This window comes from Cariama cristata, unplaced genomic scaffold (assembly GCF_000690535.1).
Source record: "Cariama cristata isolate BGI_N322 unplaced genomic scaffold, ASM69053v1 scaffold3509, whole genome shotgun sequence".
Taxonomy (NCBI): domain Eukaryota; kingdom Metazoa; phylum Chordata; class Aves; order Cariamiformes; family Cariamidae; genus Cariama; species Cariama cristata.
This window is the reverse complement of record NW_009637299.1, coordinates 110,458-128,140: the sequence shown is the minus strand read 5'-3', so window position 1 is coordinate 128,140 and position 17,683 is coordinate 110,458. Positions and strand designations below refer to the sequence as shown.

The following is a 17,683-nucleotide window of genomic DNA, read 5'->3' as shown; positions in this document are numbered from 1 at the left end:
TGCTTCTCCAGCAAGTCCTTGGGTAGAAAGAACTAGTCCTGAAGTCAGTGTGGCTCTTTCATACCCCTGCTGATGCTGGGTGGTTGGAAGTGTTGTCTGGTTTCTTGCATTTGGTGTGTTCAGTAGAAGAAAAAGAGATGTTCCTACCTGAATTTAGTTGTCTTGTTTGCTGAAGAAGTACAAGAAATGCCATTGTACTCTTTTGCAATCTGTCTTTGCTCTTTCCCACACCTGGCTGTACAACCTGAAATGAGTAGCACCAGGATTGTAAATACAACCCAGTAACAATAAAAAATGTATCATCTTTGCAACTCACTACAGTGAAGTACTATAGCCTGGAGATGGGATGAAATCCCTTAAAGAACACATGCTTTGAAGAATTTTAAATTGTAACATTGTCAACATAGGAAAGGTTATTTTTTATGGTAGGTGTTGTGTATTTTTTACTGCCAAAATGTAGGAAAGGGAGATACACTGATAGTTACCTTTTCCAGCACCCACTTTCCTCATCTAAAGTTAAATCCAATGTTTTCTAATCCCACCTAATAGACAATAACTCAGAAGTCTTTGTAGCCTTCAAATCAATTTTTGAGCATTGATGTATCTGGACTCACCCAGTCTGAGATCTTTTGGTTCTAAAGAGAAATTACTTTCCAAAGCAGGCAAGAAGTATGCTGTACTTCAGTCTTGCTCCTGCTTATTCCTGTTGACAGCTACCAAGAACAGAACAATTTTCCTTGTACTATGCAAGAAGAGAAGTGTCCTTTTCTCAAGTAACCAGGGTATTGGGATACATAACAAAAGAGCATCATTAGCTTTCCTTTCGTTGTTGGTGAAGATGAAAGTATTTCTGGCCCTTAAGTCTCAACAATAAAATAAATTTAAATTCTTTTCCTTGTGTTAAATTCTGTCTGGATTTACTCTTCCCTCAGTCAGTGCTTGCAGATTCCAAATTAACTTTACTCTTTTTCCCCTTGCTGATAAACCTGCATGAGTCCAGACTCAACTGCGTCCAATTTTCAGGTCATAACCTTTAATGATGCCCATCTAAATAGCTCTGTTAACTTGGTGTATCTGTGCCAAATTACATCATCTGACAGCCTAGTCTGATAGTCTCATTAAAACATCAGAAGGAAAGCAATTGCATCATAATCTGTATTATTTATTATAAACTAATGGCCAGATTGTAGCATAACCTGAAGACAGAGGAACTGCACAGTGGTGAGATGATGAACTAATGGCAGCTCCTGAGTCCCCGTTAGTCTCTAGACTTGAGGCATTGCAGAGTGCGATAGTAGGGAACCCAAGCATGGTGTGAGCACCTACCTACCGAGACACCTTCATCGGTCAGGTTCCGCTCCGCCACCGAACAGAGACCTGTGAATCAGCCCTGTTTTTTAACTGGCATGGAGGTGACCCTCCTGACAACAGTGAGTCATAGCAGTCTATAATCTGCCCAAGGATGGAGCAGGTAGATTGCTTACTGTGTATTTTTTGGCTATGCAGTTAATTGAAGAAGAGATGATAGTAGGAGGTAAGAGGTCAGAATCTGCAGAGAAAGAAAGGCCTACGTTCCCTTCTATTAGATTTAGCATAATTACCATAAAATGATGCTGTCATTTGAGACAGTCTATCAACGCAGTACTGTGTATCTAACAGTTGCAATGGTAAAATATTTAGGAAAAAATAAGAATGGTGCAAACTTCTCTGACACTTTTACTCTAACATTCTCCTGATGACAGCTACTTTCAGTTCAGGTAGTTTCCCCCACTTAATGTAGTTTGCCTGTCGAGTAATCTTCCATGGATCTCTCTTCCAAAGTCTGGTATAGTTTCTCCTTGAAGCATGCTACAGTTTTCACACCCACAAAGACTTTTGGCAAGACAAAGGTACTACCCACTGCATTAATATGTTTATTTATACATTTTTTATTATATTATCTTTTGTTTATTTTGAGTCTGACTTCCAAGAGCTTAGTCTGACTTCATCTGAGGCCCTTTAGTGCTTGTGCTGAAAGAGACAATGGGCAGTCCATCCACACCCCCTCTTCTTATCACGCATGATTTTATAGACTTCTGCAATGTCTCCCTTAAGATTGCTCTTTTCCAGAATGAAGGGTCTCAGTCTGCTCAGTGATTCCTATACAGCTGTCACAGCAAGGCCTTTATGGCTTCAGGCTCCTCTGAACCCGTTTGTGGTCTAATTTATCTCTGTGGAGGTGAGGAGACAGGGACTGCACATTGAGTTCAAGATGTGGATACAGCATGGATTGCTATGTTTAAATAATATTTTTTTTCTTAATTTCTATTACTTTCCTAATGGAACATAATGTTTACTTTGCTTCTTGGCTCTTACAAAATACTGAGCTGATATTTTCAGGGAACTTTCTGTTGCAACCCCAAAACGGCATTGCTGACTGGTATAGGTCATTCAAAGCCCAACATGTTTTATGTGAAACCGGTTTTAACCCACGGATATTACTTTGTATTTATGTACATTGAAAGCCATTTGCAATTGTTCAGGCTCTTACTCTTATAAAACTTTTCTACAATTTTTCACAGTCTGCCCTTGATATCCTTGATACCCTGAAAAACTTTATCAGGGCAGTTCATCTTCTCACGGCTTATCTCTTTTTCCAGGACACATGATGATGCTGTACAGTGCTGACTCTGCAAAACCCCTTTGGTGACTTCTTTTTTCAGCAGTGCAGGACCTTCTACCCAGTTTCCTGTTGTTTAGCCAATTATTTACCCACCCCAGGACCTGTTGCCTTATCCAAAATGTGTCCCATGATGTTACTGTTCGACTGGCAGTGCTTCTTCCCCTTCTCTCCCAGTTTATACTGAGGCTGTAACCGTCCAGGGAGGTTTTGAATTCCCTGCTTTTAATTATCTTCATCTTAATCCCCTCCCAGTCAAGCCTCTGCAAATACAGCCAACCTTCCTTTTACTGCTACTGATCTTGAGAGACTTCAAAAGGAGGCACCATCCTGGAAAGACATGTAGCATATAATTAAGAGAACATACTTAGTAAATGAGATACATTTGTACCATCTGTTAACACTTTTAAATTAAAGAAAAGTAAACCCTCCAAAATATTTTTTGTAAGAATGAATTGAAATTTAAAATCTTTCAATGCAAAATGGAATCATCCCTTTATATGCTTGTTTGTTAATATCCCAGATGAAGTATTGAGTGATGAAGCAATATTTTAAGGTACCATTCCTCTGGTTTGCAGTTTGGCATCCTAATGACTCTTTTTTTTTTTTTTTTTCCCCTCCGTTTCTTTTTTTCTTGAGATTAAATCTGCTAGAGTGGGGGTTCAGTCGCTATTTCATTAATTGCCCTACTGGTAACATGCCTGTTATCTGGTCTAAAGATTGACTTCCATGATCTTGCTGCTTCATCTGGAAAACAGTTTAGGGTATAAATCTCTGTGCAGATTACTGTGTCTCATTCCCTCAAGAGGAATTACATTTTGCCCTTTTTAATGTTAACTCTTTGGCCTTAAGAAGTTTGTTGATTTTATTATTGATAATCAAGTTTGATATGATGTATTTTACAGAATATTGGCTTATTTGCTAGCTAATTTGGCACTGAATGTAGCCAGGCCAGCTGATTACGTGTTTTTCCATTGACATTGCCAAAATACAGGAGGTGGTAGAGCAGACACAGTCCTCCCTTCCTCTTTAAGGAAGTCTGATTTGGGTGTTTTTTTTTTTTTCAGTTCTGCATTTTATTATTATTTCTGGTATTATTCAGTCTCAGAAGATGTACTGAAATTGTGATATGCTTTTGTGATATTGACATAGGAGAAATTTGCTGATAAAGTTGTTATTCTAAACAAATAGGGAAGATTTTGCTTTACATTTGAAAGTCACATTTTTCATGCTGTAGTAATTGGTGGCCATAGGTAAATATTTGGAAAATAACCAGGAAAATGCACTAATTTTTAAATCCAAAATGTGCATTCAGAAAGAATTAAGAATTAATGGCAATCCTGACGTATTTGTTACTCACCTCCCTATAGGTTCTGCATTGAGTACTGCAGTAATGCAGAGGTCTGTGCCTTTTTTGTGTTTGGCAGACTGAACAATCTATTCTACATTTGTGCTTGAGTTTCTAACAGCTCATTTTCATTCTGTTGCGTGCCATTAAATGTTTCCATCTTCAGAGGAAGCACGCCTGTGTTTTTAGGCTTCCTGTATCATCTTCCATTCAGAGACACTTTCTGTCTATGGATGAGTGGGAAGATTTTGGTTGGAAAGGTAGCAATGCTGTGAAGAAACGTTGCAAAGGATGTGCAAAGTCAACTGTTTCATTCCAGAGTGCTTTATCTACGGAATTAAGGTTATATAGTGTCTTTTAAAGTGTTTTGGCCAGATCTTTCATTCCAAGCTGTTCTGTTCTTTTCTTATCCACACTAGTATATTCTTTAACTGTTTACGTTCAGAGGTGGGAGTAAGAGAGTAAAATAAACAGGACATTAACACCATCACTGTTGGTAGAAATGAAGAAAGAGAAGGGCAAACTGTCAAAATGTGTAAATTATTGTAGCTTTGCTTAAGGTCTGAAATTTGAACTTGAGCATGTCTGCTTCATATATTGTTGAGCAGCTAAAAATAAACCTAACTCTGTGAACTAGATGGAGTTTACCTTTGCCATCAGTGAAAAAGCCTGGGCTTTGCATCTTTACACTTTGGCTACGTGTGTAGGAGTGGGACAACTTCTTGGAGCTATTGGTGTTTGCTGCTAATTTTTTCTCATGCTGTTGCAAGAGACTCTGCAGTCATTAATGAGGATGTCATTATGCTAGGTGCTATACAGTCATACGGTAAGGTAAATCTGTGCCCAAGAGAAATAATGAAAATAGAAAGGGGAACGTTTGGCAAAAGGTAAAAGGACTACAACTTTTGAAGGAAAATGTGAAAATTGTAAGATGTGTAGCATGGCTCATGTCTGTAGCCATACACTCTTATTTGTGAATTGTATTATATGAGCACCTCTCTATCTGTAAAATGTTTATCTTCACAAATGTCTTTTAACAGAGGGAAGGTCTGTTATCTTCATTTAATCGGTGACAGAAAGAATTAAATTGCTTGCCTACAATTATAACATGAGTAGGGAATTGGTCTGGACTGACCTCTCCACGTCAAGACATTCTGGGTCTTGATGTCTCACCCGGACTAGCGCCCTGCCCTTCCTTTTTATAATGTAACCGACAACACTCTTTGGTAGACACGATTTGCGATAAACCGATTTTGTATCTTGGATACAAAACATTAAGATCAGCAAAATGCCAGTCCTTGTGCAGATAGAGATTCAATACGTTTGACACAAAACATAGACGCTTTCATCGTCGCTGTCTGAATCTGGCAATGCCATGTCATTCCATCACGTACTACCCGTGCAGGGGGCCAACAGCTCAGTGTTTGGCTCAGCTTTCGTAAAATGTATGTGAGTGGAGTTCTGTCATAGTAACAAGAAATTGCATTTTATTTGCCCTATCACATCACATCACATTGTTATTTGCCTCAGTTTCCAGGGCTGGTATCAGGAGAGTAGACATTAATTTAGAACAATTGCATTTGCAGACGTGACTGATCCATTTGGTGACGGAATAAAGGAGTAAATGGGAAAATGATTACTTTTACTGAGCTACTAGGACCTGTCTTTTGGTTTTTTTCATCTCCACAAACTGTCTCATTGTTTTCCTAGTGTGGCTGGTATTACCAATGTCAGCAAAAGATATCTGATTATATTAACTGAAGCCATTAGAAACGTGTCTGTATGTGTCTGGTGTTTTTCTGTCTATTTAATAATCACAGAAGGATAAAATGTTTAAGGCCCAGATAGTTTGTCTTTTTAAGAAGGAAGCGTACATGCTTCAGGTTGTATAATTTATGCCTTTCCATTTCCTATGTATATTTTTTTTAAATCATACGAAAGATTAGCAGTTCCCTTGGACTCCCTCAGACAGTCGTTAATCACTTCTGTTCAGCTTCTTTCTACCCTTCAGTGTTTCTCTTTTCTTCCTATTAAGATACACAGCAGAAACATATTTCCTTGGACAAGTATTTTAAAATAACTTATTTCCTTTAATATATACGTTATATATAACTATATCCCTTTAATAAAGGATGAGTGATGAGTGAGCTCATGATGAAGAAATAATGAGAAAGATTTACTAAAATGTAGCATTCAGCAATGAATTTTGTATTTGCAGAGTTGCTAGGAGCAGTATGCTGACCACAAAAAAGTCTGAGGCTCTCCCAGAGTATAATAATTTGTTTTGCCCTTATCGTTGTCTTGACTGTGACTGACAAATGTGATGCCTTTAGCATTATATGCTTTAGCTCTTATTAGAGGTGTCTAAATAAACTGTTGAGAACATTTCATCTTGAGGTGAGGTGGCTGACACCTGACAAAGGGGTTGTCTGAATGAGGTAAGGTGGGAGTCAAATTGGCCTGACAAAATAACGGCACTGTGAGAAATCCTGGAGCTGAACACGCAGTAGTCCACTTTTTACATGCTGTGCTCTTCTAGAGCAACAAGACTTCTTCGCAAACTCCTGTTGGAATGGAGAGTCCTTCATGGTGCATCTCCTCAATCTGTGGCCTGTCCCTGCAAGAGCTGGAATTGAGAAACTATGAACTGGAAGAGATTAATAAAAGCACGGTAATTATGTTGTAGTGGTTCAAAAATATTCCATCTTATGGTTGGACAACTGGAACTGTTAAAGTGAGTAAGAAATACGGATGTACCACTAACTTTAGAACGACAAAATTCTCATTTGATATCTGACTTTTGCAGAAACCTAAGTTCAATGACAAATCTAACTTTTCAGGCAGAGAGCGCTTTTCTACTTGCTCTATTATGCTTGTCTAACCATGTTTCAGAACATTCAGCTTTTACTTAAAAAGAATAATCAATTTTTGAGTTTTCACTAGTCAAATTATAATCAATAGGAGTACATTCTTTATATACGTCTGTATGAGAGCTTTCATAGTTATCATCCATTTTTTTCTGCTATGGCCTTGGTGATGATAAGTTTGTAATAAATCTTAGACTTGCAGTTGGTGCATCTATGTTGCTGTTAAGACATGAAAGATAGAAAAAGTTTTCCTTGGAGAAATTTGAATTTTATTCAGCCCATATATTTCCACTATAAGACTGAAAAAAAAAAAAGCAATATAGACTGCTGTTAAAAGCCTGATTGAAACTACTAGGAATACATGATAGACTGAAAGAAATATCTGACATATTTTTATTCATGCGATGATTGAAAAGCAAACCAGACCTTCCAGTTTTTCTTCCTTTTGACTTTAATGCTGAGTTTTCCTATTGAAATGGGAAGGCCCAATTCAACTTCACAAACTACAAAAGAAGCCAAGATATATTTATATCTTGAATAATTCAGAACGAACTTATTGAAAAACTTCCACTCTTGAAACTTATTGGAAGAAGTCTGCAATACGGAATATAGATTTGAAGAAAAAAGGATCATGAGAGCAACAAATCTGTTTGTCATCTGCATAGCAGTACTTAGTCATTTCAGTAATATAATCAGGGAGTGCAATGATATAGACATAGAACAATGCAGAGCCAAGAATAAAATCCTGTGGGACATCAGCCGTAAGTGAAAAAGGACTTGATTAAGGGTGGCTGTATTAAATAACAAGTGAATATTGAGACAAAAATAACGTTAGCCAGCGCAACATGTTAGCTTTAGTGATACATCTAGAGTACAATGAACAAGCAATGGTGATTGTGAGTATTCAAACCAGAAGACTGATAGCATTTCATTAGAGCAAATATTAAATTGTATTCATGAACACATGGACCTTGATCACTTCAGGTGACTAACCAAATGACACTAGTGGATGTCTCCAGTAGACAGTTATAAATCCACTCGGTCAATGAGAAAAACAAGTCCTGACTTTTGGTAATGTTTGCAATACAATAAGCACTCTGGGAATAAATTAGTTGAAGAGATCTTCGCCAGTCATCATAACAATAATGACAAACAGGGCATGCGAACAGGCAACTGGAACTACTGCGGGTGAAGGCTTGGAAATTGGGGAAAGGAGCCTTACCAGAGGAGTAGCTGGTATAGGTTTTTAGTTTGGTGGCTCAGTAGAAAACTGGGCAGATGGTTTATACCTTGAGATATGATATAAGATTGATGATTTAAAATTTATTTTAAATTTCTTTGAATAATTTTGATGCTAGGAAAATATAGGAAGATGTGGGAAACTTATTTCTAGTAATCCCAAGCTAAATATTCAGTGGTCTATTGTTCGGCACTTTTTGTTTACCATGCAACAGGAATCACCTGGTCCTGTTTTCTCTACTTTATTTACTTTGCATTAGTCTTTATTAAAATGATCTCCATTTCCTATCATGGGTTGATTTTTAAGGCTTTTAAAGAATTTTAATGCTCTGATTCCTCAGCATCTGATATCACTTCGTGAGCAGCACAATTTTCCAATATATTTTTGTTCAAATATACAAAGGTCATATTCTTCATCTGGTCTTTTCTCTCAAATTATCTGACTGTTTTTATTTGCAATCTGTGCAGTTGTATGAGCCTGAGCTGGAAACAACCAATTAGATCAGACTGTCCCTCCTCTTGCCAATGTGGAATATAGTCCCCCGAACAAAGGACACATGCTTGATTTTAGCCAAAAGCTGAGAAGAAGCCTCCTGATCTTCACCCACTGAAATTTAAACTCTCATCTGTTATTAATCTATTTTCAGCAAATGATTACCAGAACATCTGCTCATGCCCAGTAAATTTTTACTTCCTTCTCTTAAAGCCGACTTCCCCAGTGGGCTGATGAAAGAGACCTTCTGCAGCTCGTTCTGCTCTTAAAAATACCGTCGGTTGACGGAAGAAATGTTAGCTGAAAGTGATGTAGTGATCTTTGTAGTTCATTTTGCAGCTAGAAGGGAAATAAGAGCAAAATGATTGCAATAAGAACAGTAGGATTTCCATCTAACTCCTTTTTTATTATTATTTAAATCAGGAAGCATTATGAAACATTGAGCAAATGCCTGTTTGGTGTTTACATGAAGCCATAAGACCTTATACACTTTGAAAGGATTAAACACTGATTCTGAAATGCTGATGTCAATGTGATATGATACATCTTTATTTGGAAATTGAAATAAATCGTACGCAAACCAAAAAAAAAAATCACTGTGGCTGAGAGGGATGGCTTTTCTGAGGTAAATGTGCTACAATAGTCTTTTAGATCTAGAGATACGTTTAGACTGTGACTCATACTTCCGTTTAAAACTTTTCTTAACTCAAAGCTTTTGAGAAAGAGAACTTTCTTGGAGTCACTTTCCAACAGAAGACGTTAAACTTCCATGGATATGACCTATGTTCCCAGCTTTGTAGACTTATGCTACTTGTTGATTACAAAGACATTAACCTATGTCTTTTAACGTTCTTTCTCTAGACATATGCAACTGTTTGTACATATAACATGCAGCTTCTCACAGGTGGGGCACCCGAGTTTTGCGTTTAAGCCCAACATGTAACCCAGCTATGTTTCTCCTCAAGTTGCACACCCTGCTTCAGTTTTCTTGTCTCACTTCTAAATTTCAGGATATATGAGGGAGTGCAAATAAAGGCTCATGCTCCCCTGAAGGGAAGGGACTGTCCTGATCCTTACACACATATGGGTGGGAAACTGCAAAGTGATGGTATGCCCTAGTACCAAAGCCCCAGCATGCACACAGCTACACAAAGATCTTTAGTCTTAGCACAAATCAAACCTTTAAAGTCTCCTCCTGTCCACTTCCACGTCCTTCCCAAAATACATCCTCATATCCTCTTTCTAATCTCCCTCCCAATTTTTATTCCCTTCATTTCCACAATAGGCATTCATCGGTATAATTTACTGATATAATTTATTTGTGTGCATTGAGGAAAGCTCTGTATCACCATGTCTACATTTAATTTTCATGCTTTTCCCAGGAGTGCTGCTTTCTGATCGCAGAGTGCCTTTGGGTAGCTCAGATGTTCTACCAGGAGAGCACCCTCTCAACAGCCCAGATCACAGCAAGCTCTTGTGTACTCTTCTCCCTCTGAACAGCATAACTGGTTATCTACATAAATATTAGGCCCATGTCTCTCTCCAGGGGTTAAATTTGAATGTTTTGTTTAGGGTTGCTACTCCAGCTGCAGATATTTAGGGCAGTAAATGTTGAGCCTGATCCCCTGTAAGGAACAACTAATCTGATGAATTGTCTAAGAAACAGTTGGCCAAAACTGAAAATGGGAACCTAAAGCAAAGTCCACCCAGAACAGAAGAAATGTTTTTTCTTTGTTGGTTCAGATGGGCACAAAAGCCCAGTAATGAAGGCAGATGACTTACAAAATATCTGAGTCTGGAAACTGTAGCTTGGGAGTTTCTGGTTCACACGACTCCAAAATCTGGAACCGTAGCCTTCTGTCTTCATGGTGCACACACAACTACACTGTAGGCAGTAGATTAATGGATTTTAGAGCATTAGAAGATTCAGCTTTTAAAGAAAAGGTCACTTTTAAGCACAGTTGTAACAGAAGTTGGTTATTCACTGTGAATGCCTGCTGTTGCATGATTTAGTTGGAGCTGTCATCTTGAAACCTTATTACTGTATTCTGTTCAATAATATTGAAATTCATAGTTTTCACTATTTTATGTTTCAGAATAAGAGCCAAGGACTGAGTTTTGTCCGTATACATGCACCTTGGCAAGTACTTAGTCGAGAAGCGGAACTCCTTAAAATAAAAATGCCCACTAAAAAGGTAAGTATCTTCCATTTTCTATCAGCTAGTTATATGACTGGAGGAGGGAAGATCAGAACGGTAGTTAAGTGTATAGAAGCCCATGGAGTTACTGTATTTCAAAATCAGAGCAAATGAACTGTCAGGCTTATTCTTTCACATAACTAATTATTTTGAGATTATTTAGTATTCGGAGTCATATTTAAGATGGGGTTTTCAAAGGCCACAGGGGCAGCTGACTGACAGTCTGCATTCAGAAGAGTGATGACAGAGGTGAGTTTTAAGGAGGGTTTTGAAAGCTGAGAAGGCAGTAGCTATTTGGATTTTTGTCAAGGAACTTTCCTCAAAGGTGTGGTGCAATAAGGTGGGTAGTATGATAGCTGATCATTGCCTTAAGATTCCTCTAAAATCTGGGGATGCCAAGAGAGTCTGTCTTGGTGGTATCAATGTCTTGGTGCATTCAGACTTGCCTATTTTCGTTAAAACTTTGGTTCACTATCTTCTTTACAGTCTTTACAGTCCTGCTTTCAGCAGAGTTGCTGGCAAACATTGTAAATTCTGAGTAGCAGATCCCAAAATTTGTGGTCCTGCAGTGATTTAGAATGTTGGCTAACAACTCCACTGAAGTCAGTGGAACTGCCTTGTCCTTTCAGTTGGTGGTACTCCTCAGTTGCACCACCGAACACTTACTGCATTGCATTGTCATTATTTTATTTTCTTCTACAGCGTTGTGTGTTTGTTTGTTTGTTTATTGTATTGATTGTTTTCACCCAGCAAAAACTTCAGTGTTGCTCACATCTCATGGTGTTACAATCTGTTACTGTCAGAAGCTTGGCCAAGCCAATCTTGCATTCTCTTATTGTATTGTGTTTGCATCCCAGGAAAAAAAAATAATAAAATCTGGCTACTTCTAATTAATTTTTGAAAATGAGTAGGTTTTGGACAGCTACAGTACCTCTGTCCTTTCTGGGGTATTGATGGATGTGTAGACCCTTTCTAGAAACGGACCTACATATTCATCTCCTCTCTTTGATCCCTTCCCAGCTTTGTTCCTTTCATGCATTTTAAGTGCCTGCTCGTTTCTCCCTCCTTCTTTCCTCATGGGAATTTTCCCTTCCTAGCTTTTTGCAGATACACTGAAGCAAATTTTATGCTATTTTAATTGTTGACTATTGCCATCATATTGTTCTGAGTTAAGGTCTGTTCAGGAGCTGATAGTCTTCAATGGCCACCCTAGTCATTCACGAGAAGTTCCCATCTCCTTCTCTACTCTGAATGGGAGAAAAAATACACAGTATATCATAAGATCCTAAAGACACAGAATTATCTGGGATGAAGACGATTAAAATATTGACAAATTACTTTATTTAACTGCTATATATTAGACATTATTTGTAGCATCTTTTCCTTTAAAGCAACAGATTTCAACAAACCAATCAGATCTATGTACACTTCATGTTGAATGAGATTGCCATATCAATGACATTTATTCAATAGTACGACAAATATTCAAAGAGGAAATGAACATGCAGTCATTGATTAGGCAGTTATAAAAACAGTATTCAGGTTTGTACTTTGAATTTATTTTGGTGTGTAGAAAAAGATGAAATGAAATATGTTTACCAACAAGGAAATCAGATCTCAATTTTCCTGAAAATTCACCCTAGGATGGTAAGTTGTTTTGTATAACTTAAAAGTGATATGACATTTTTAAGGAGAAGATTGCTGACAACTCTTCTTGACTACATTATTTTTCTGTTATCTCAACTGCAGAAATGAAGCACTACCAGTGCACTACCAGGAAGCAAACATGATAGGAAAAGTCTGTTCATGTCTTACATTTTTTGCAATTAAAGACAGTGGGAAGAGGAATTTCCTGTGAAGAAAACAGAAATCCGCCTTGAAAAACTGAAATCTTGTATTTTTGAGGATTTGGCAGTATAAACTGAAAAATTCAGCCAGTAACCACTAAAAAGAAAATTCTGTTTTTGTTCAGAGACAAAATGTTGTTTTTAAGGCACATTAGGTATTTTCTGTGATGCTATTTTTATTTGTTCAAACATCCAATGATACTATAAGCAAAGCATTTTCAGTGGAAAGTATTTATCCACCTCTAAATATGATGAATTGGTGGCAATTTATTTTTTTTTTTTCAAATGTTCAGTCTTAAATCATCTTTCAGGACAAATGACATGCTAGGGAAAGGTACTTTTTGAGCAATTTGAACGATAGGTATACTTCTGGATATGACAATACAGTTCTTTTTGATGAGTGAGACTGGGCCACACTCAAATATGAGTATGAGAAACAAACAGTATGAGAAACAGACAGGACCAACTGGAAGCGTGGGTCCATTCCCAGAGCTATGGTGTGTCTGGTATTAGTGAGACTTGGGGGAATGAGTCCCACAGCTGGGGTGCGGGGATGGAGGGTTCTAGGCTGTTCAGGAGCAATAGACAGGGCAGGTGAGGTGGAGGAGTTGTACTGGGTGTAAGGGAGAAGTTTGACCGTACAACCCTTGCAGTTAGGGATGATATGGCTGAGAGCCTCTGGGTGAGGATTAGGGGGTTGGAAAACAAAGCAGATGTCATTGTGAGTGTCTGCTATTGATTGCCTTGCCAAGATGATAGGATAGATGAATTATTCTACAGGCACTTAGGAGAAATTTCTGGATTGGTTAGCCCTTGTCCTTATGGGTGATTCTAACTTCCCAGACATTAGCTGGGAGTACCATACTGCTGTGACAAGCAAGTCTAAGAAATTCCTGAAGGATGTTGAAGATGATATCCTGTCACAAGTATTCAGTGACCCAACTAGGAAAGATGAGCTCCTAGAATTGCTATTTGTGAATAGAGAATAACTTGTGGGAGATGTGATGGTACATGGCTGTCTTGGCTACAGTAATCACAAAATGGTTGAGTTTAAAATTTTCAGTGTAATGAGAAAAAAAGTCAGCAGAGTTGTTACTCTAGATTTCAAGAGAGCAAATTTTAAGCTACTCAGGAAGCTAGTTAGCAGTGTCCCCTGGGAATCTGCTTTTGAGAGCTTGGGGTCCCTGAGTGCTGATCAGTTTTTAAGAACCACCTTTAAAAAGCACAAGGGGAAGCAATTCCAGAGTGTTGTAAGTCAAGCAAGCAGGGTGGAAAACCAGCTTGGCTGAACAGGGAACTCCTTGGAGAGCTCAAGACGAAAAAGAAATTGTACCATCTCTGGAAGCAAGGTCAGGCTTTGCAGGAAGATTACAGAGCTGTGGTTCGTGTATTCAGGGAGAAAACACAAAAGCTGGAGCTGAAACTGCCCAATGTAGTGTCTGACAACAAAAGGGCTTTTTAAAGTATGTTAATAGCAAGAGGAGATCTAAGAAAAATATTGGACCAATACTTGTTGAAGATGGTCACCTGACAAATGATGAAGAAAAAGTGCAGGTCTTCAATACTTTTTTTCTTCAATCTTTAATATTAATGGTAGACCTTGGGCTGCCTGGTCCTCTGAGTAAGAAGACCATAACTACAGGAACAGTGACTTTGTATTTACGGACACTGGATTTGTAAGGGACTATCTGTATCAGCTGAATGTTCATAAGCCCGTGGGACCTTATGGGATTCATCTCAGAGTACTGAAGGAGTTAGCAGATGTTATAACAGGACACCTTTCAATCATCTACCAAAGGTTTTGGGAGTCTGAGGAGGTCCTCACTGACTGGAAGCTAGCCAGTGTTACTACAATTTATGAGAAAGGTGAGAGGGAAGACCCAGGAAACCACAGACTTGTCAGTCTAACCTCAGTACCTGGAGTAATTATGGAGAAAATCATACTGGGTGCCATTGAAAGGCATTTAAAGGACAATGCAATCATCAGGCCCAGTCAATATGGTTTCATAAATGGAAAGTCCTGTCTAACTAATTTTATATCCTTCTATGATAAGATTTCCTGCCTAGTGGATGATGGGAAGGTGGTAGATGTAAGTTCTTCTAGATTTTAGTAAAGCTTTTGATAGTGTGCCTCCCAGCATCCTTCTGAACAATTTGTCCAACTGTGAGATCAGTAGGTACACAGCGCACTGGGTGAAGCAATGGTTGAATGGCAGGGCTCAGAGGGTTGAAGTAAACGAGGCTGCGTTTGGCCAACGACTGGTCACTAGTGGTTTTCCTCAGGGCTCAATTCTATGGCCAGTTCTGTTCAGTACATTTATCAACAATCTGGATGCAGGAGTTGAATTCACCGTCAGCGAGTTTGCTGATGATACTAAACTGGGAAGTGCTGTTGACTCTCTTATGGGACAGGAGGCCTTGCAGAGGGATCTGGATAGATTGGAGTATTGGGCTATGATTAATGGGATGAAATTTAACAAGTTGAAATGCCAGATTCAGCACCTGAGATGGAGTAACGCTGGGCACAAGCATAAATTGAGAGAGGAGTGGCTGGAGAGCAACCAGAGGGCAAACCCTGTCCTGGGGTTCATCAAACCCCGCATCACCAGCTGGTTAAAGGAGGGGATTATCCTGCTGTAGTCAGCCTTGATGCGACCTCACCTCGAATACTGTGTGCAGTTCTGGCCCCACAATTTAGTGATGTGAAGGTCCTTGAATGCGTCCAGAGGAGGGCAACAAAGCTGGTGACAGGGCTGGAAGGTATGTCCTGTGAGGAGGACGTAAACTCATGTTTGGTAAGGTTGTCTGTGTTTCGGGAAAAAATACCTTCATATCTCTGAGAAGGTCCCTAGCACTTCACATCAATCTGACTCAGCAAAAGCTAGATCCTTGCACTTAAAACCGCCACATAGCCATGAGCCTAGCATCCCCGCTTCTAATGGCGAGTGTTTATGTGCTGTCAGACACAATTATTACCCAGGAATAATTTATTCTGCTGGGACAGTATAATTGGCAGCATGTAAAGGCCCTTCCTGGCTTGTCTGTTCTCTCTATTCCCAGTTACAAAGTCAAAATAATTACTCTGTCTTTCAGTCATCTCCCTGCAGCTCCTAGTTTGGTTAGTAAGGGTGTTTCTTGTATTAACAGTTCTGCACTGAGTTTTCTTCTGGAAGTAGCTTCTGAAGGACAAGAACTTTTTGGAATCCAAATCCTTACAGATTCAGGTGCTCGTTGTTATATGGGAACATATCTTCAGAGAAGCTGCTTATTTTAATTACAGATTTAAACATATGTGTATAGCAAATTCCATCTTTTTTTTTTCATTTTTGTGGATTTTTGGAAGTGACATGTTAATGTACAGTATTTTCTTTACTCAGATGTATGAAATCACAGAAGAAGAAGGAATACTCAAAAAGTTAAATGAAATATGGTGCAAATTGACTGAACCTCTGCAACCCCAGGTGCCACAACAAGATAATACCAACATGAAAAGTCTGTCTTACCCATTTTCCAGAGAGAAAATATATTTGTGAGTACTTTAAATTGTGATGAGCAATGAAGAAAGCTATAACTTATCGTTTTAGTGTTGTCATTTTTTTTTACCAGTATTTCAATCAAAATTCAGAAATTCATTGAGTATTTCTGGAAATCCTGAGGAAATATCCAAGTTGTCAGATTCTTCCTGGATAATGTTTCCAAGTTATAAAAGCCTATGTCTATATAAAACTAAATTTATTGAAGGCCAAGTAAATAGATCTAAAGTAAAGGAACATGCATTGGCACTGAATTCAGTTTCAGTGGATTAACAGAAATCTAAATTGCAGAGACTTTTTACCGGTCTTCTACTTCCTTCTGATGGGTAAGGCACTGGAAGCAGTGCAACATATAAAGTCTCTATGTTTTTAGTTTCAACTGTAAAAATCCTACCACCAAATTCCAGGTTATTTGGTTAAGGATATTACTGCCTGTTTTGAAAAATGAAAGACCTAGTAGAAATCTGATAATATTTCTCCTCGATAGATTTATTATAGTAATTAAAACTTGGCTAATAATATACAGATAAGAAATTCTTGACACCTGCCCTTTCACTCAGAATAATACTTCTGGGCCCAGTTTGACATTAAACACTCCTTTTTTCCTCATGGGTATCTCCTCGTATTTATGTCTGATAAATAAAATTCAGTAATAAATATAATGACCCACCATATCATTTATTGTCCTCCCTGGCAATTTTAATTAATACTGAACACAAGTCAAATTGATTGAGGGAAATAAACTGGGAAGGTAATTTCACAAATGATGATTTTGAGGTTTAAGGAAACGCATAATTCCAGTGGAATGATTATTTGAAAGCAAGTGAAATGTTGGCTGGTTAGTTGCCTGGAAATGAATAATGAACATCTGCATTAGGCTAGCTGAAACCTAACAACATAACCTCAGAATGTTACAGTGTTGAGGGTGTGTTATAAGGAAAAGATTAGAAGGTCATCTTGTGTACACAATAGACAAGCTCTCCTTACTCGAAAGGCATTTTACGTTAGTTAATATTTTTGCATTTTTATGCCTACCATCACTGCAATCCAGGTAGAACTCTGAATGACTAGCTCTTAGATAGCACGGTCTATTATGCTGTACTATTTCATCTATATTTTCTTTAGACATCTGTTTTTCTTACTTGCTATGGTTTCTAAATGAATCCTTAATCAGAATCTTATATGCTATCTTACTTATTGCTACCATGTCTGAAAATATAACTGTGTTTTTTTTTCTCTCAACATTTTAGGTATAACATTAAAGACAAAGACACCTTTTTTGACAATGCTACTCGCAGCCGAATAGTAAGTAAACAAAAGTAACATATCATTGACTTCTTGTGCTGAATGGGATTTGCTTTATAGTGAGTGTTGGTGACTACTTTGCTAATTTCAGCAGGTTATGCATTTCTCTGTTCCTGCAAAACACTAAGCAATCATAAGTATTTAAGAAATACCCTTCTGGAACTGCGCAGTCGTCCAGGAGTAGGAGATGCTAT

At 38.2% G+C, this 17,683-nt stretch overlaps 1 protein-coding gene across 1 annotated transcript in view; it reads left to right on the top strand.

Annotated features, from left to right (window-relative positions):
- LOC104167867 (anoctamin-2-like) overlaps positions 1 to 17,683 on the top strand; it is a gene marked incomplete at its 3' end in the record, with an annotated part of 149,627 nt that overhangs the window by 23,914 nt on the left and 108,030 nt on the right. The window contains exons 4-6 of the mRNA XM_009708257.1: positions 10,703 to 10,801; positions 16,029 to 16,180; positions 17,435 to 17,489. Of these exons, the coding sequence (XP_009706559.1) occupies positions 10,703 to 10,801; positions 16,029 to 16,180; positions 17,435 to 17,489 (306 nt within the window). The remainder of the gene's footprint in view (positions 1 to 10,702; positions 10,802 to 16,028; positions 16,181 to 17,434; positions 17,490 to 17,683) is intronic.